We start from the raw sequence: 2,780 nt of genomic DNA, 5'->3' as shown, positions 1-2,780 counted from the left end.
TCAAGTGACTATAATTTTATATTTTGGGACAACCATATTTTTATAGTTGTCCCAAAATATAATTATAAAATTATTATAGTAATAATTAATTATTATAATAATAATTAAGTAATATATAATTATAGTTACAAATACAAAACATTTTTCTCTCAGTGTAGTAACTCTATTTCTTGTAATTCTTACTGCTACAGAATACAGATAGTGAAATTGAAGCAGAGATTTTTATTTCCGTCATTCCTAATTTAGTGTTTTTAGAAAGGATTAAAGTTATGATTACATTATACATATATTAATCTTATTTACCATGGTGATTCATGTTCTTTTATCATAGAAAACAAACTGCGTTACGTTTCTCAATGATATACAGGACAGATTGCACAATGATCCTCGACTAACTGTTAACACACAATGCGGTTGTGAGTCAAAGGTTAAACACGCCATCGATCGTCATCTCGGCTTCATCGCAACGTCTACCGATTTCTTACTTTGAAGTCCAGTGGTATCACCCTGAAACTATCTTGCCTCGGACTACCACAGCGACTCGAGGTAGAATTTCAGAAGGACGAGTCTTCCGGGTGGAACTACTATTACTACCACTACTACTTTACAGGCCTAAAGGGTTAAACGTATCGCAAGAAACAGACCTCCGCGCGCGGCGATGCTGGGCAATGCTTCCTCTTCCCATCGCGATCTCCATTTCCCCGGGCAAAAAAGTAGCCGTGCAGCGGCGATGGACTACAGTCACCGTTTCTCTACAAGGTATGCTAAGCTAAGCGCAAGAAGCGGCGGCGGAGGCGGCCGCGGTTGGTCTCTCGGGCAACCTCGAAGGTGGAAGGAAGTGGCGAGGCAGCAGGCAGCGGCCAAGCTAGGCGTGAGTCATCGAGGCGAGACAAGATCTCGGGTAAGGAGGCGGCCTTGATGCCGCGAAACCGTTTGCGATATCAGAACGCCGGCTCCGATCGTCGTCACGTCGCGCGCCGGTGGACTGTAGACCGCTCCAAGGAGGATTAGGGTAAATCGAAGCACTATATAGGGTGTTCAAGGAATACCAGAAATCTCTCAACCATGGGCTTTTAATATCTTGTGTTTTGCGAACGGCGTGTAAAGACGTCTTTCTAATTAAATCATTCGTTATGAATTCTATATGTTATATATTATATATATATTCCCCACATATTGTCCACATTGTCCATTCAGCTAGAATTGGAAAGGGCAAAAGTGGTTTTTTTGCCCGTTTTTTAGATTCTTAATTTTTTAACTGAACTGTGTGCCAAATGATACCTTACAATGAGATATTAATTACAAAGAAGTTTTAGAGAGATTGAGATGACAATTGTTATCATAGTTGGAAAGAAAGGGAGAGGGATCACGTCTATGCAAAAATCCATTTTCTTTTACATTTCCAATTCTGATAATAATTGTCACCTCATCTTCAAACTTCTCTGTGATTAATATCTCTGTGATTAATATGTAAGGTAAAATTTGGCACACAGTTTAGTTCCAAAATTAAGGGCCCAAAAAATGGACGATTTTTGCGGACGCTCTTTGCAGGTAGGATAATTTTAATTACAATTTCTTGTTGCTTTATTAATATTTGTATACCTAATTAGGATTTACATAGAAATAATTATACAAGAACAAATTATCTGATAAAATTGTTTAGAAATATTTTATTATGACGAGGGATAATTAATTCAAGAAGCACTTTATCAAACATGAATAACGACGTGAAAATTTACTGTCGGAAGAAAATCAGGAGCGACGTATTTCTAGCTTCTGACGTCATAATTCTATATAATCGCAGCATTTAGTTTGGAACCTTAAGAACGACAATAAATAATCTTTAACTTGAAAATGTGGAACTTGATGGCACCATTGCTAATTGGATTTGCAGAATGTTGACGCGCATATTATATCTCCGGTCAGTGAATTTAATGGTACGGCCGATAATGATCAATCAAAATGAAAAACCTGCTCTTTAGAAGCGCACAATTTTACGTCGTCGTGGAGTATCAGTAATGACGACGTCTTCATTCTGCACATTACAAGAGTGCGAGAATGCGAGAATGTGACGAAGACGAGTCTTGTTTTTCTCTCGCTCGATGCGAAAAAAACGTATTGTAAAAAACTTACGACGGCGCGGCGCGCCAAAATCAGAACGCATTCAGCGACTAATTAATTGTATATTTTAATCCGATAATATTAATAAACATCCGACAGTCGTTTGGTGACGTCCGGCATTGTGCGACAGTCTTTGGTGTCGTCTAACAGCGATTACTTCATGGTATATGATAATTTTTTCTGAGATAGTCTGGTGTTTTTATTGAAAACATCAATGAACAATAAAGTAATAAAATGTATAAGAAAAAACTTAAATAAAATGTACTCTAAATGCGATTAATTTAAGTAAATTATAATATGCATTGATCCTCTATTTGTTTTTAAGTTTAATTATTAAATTATTCATATATTTCATGCTATAAGTAACAGTAATGATATACACTATTAAATTCATAATGTCATATTATATCCAATTTGAATTATTTTTAATCATTTCTATAGACTGTTCCTACTCAATATGTCATTAATTTAACTAAAATAATACAGTTAAATAATTTAATGAGAAATGTATTAGATTAGATTCAAATTTAATTTATTATTTATTACATGCATTATTTATTTTGAAACTAATGTAAGTAATCACAGAAATAAATTGCTCTACGACACATAGGAAAGTTTTATATATATATATATATATATATATATATATATATTCTGTG

General features: G+C 35.0%; 1 protein-coding gene across 1 annotated transcript; it reads left to right on the top strand.

Annotated features, from left to right (window-relative positions):
* Positions 1-373: 373 nt before the first annotated feature.
* LOC108752535 lies at positions 374-2,145 on the top strand. The gene is made up of 3 exons (XM_018493388.1): positions 374-546; positions 611-901; positions 1,895-2,145. The coding sequence occupies exons 2-3, from the start codon at positions 659-661 to the stop codon at positions 1,964-1,966; spliced, it is 315 nt and encodes a 104-aa protein (XP_018348890.1). The 5' UTR covers positions 374-546; positions 611-658; the 3' UTR covers positions 1,967-2,145.
* Positions 2,146-2,780: the final 635 nt, after the last annotated feature.

This window comes from Trachymyrmex septentrionalis, unplaced genomic scaffold, assembly GCF_001594115.1.
Source record: "Trachymyrmex septentrionalis isolate Tsep2-gDNA-1 unplaced genomic scaffold, Tsep1.0 scaffold60, whole genome shotgun sequence".
NCBI classification, from domain to species: domain Eukaryota; kingdom Metazoa; phylum Arthropoda; class Insecta; order Hymenoptera; family Formicidae; genus Trachymyrmex; species Trachymyrmex septentrionalis.
This window is presented reverse-complemented; position numbering and strand designations above follow the sequence as displayed.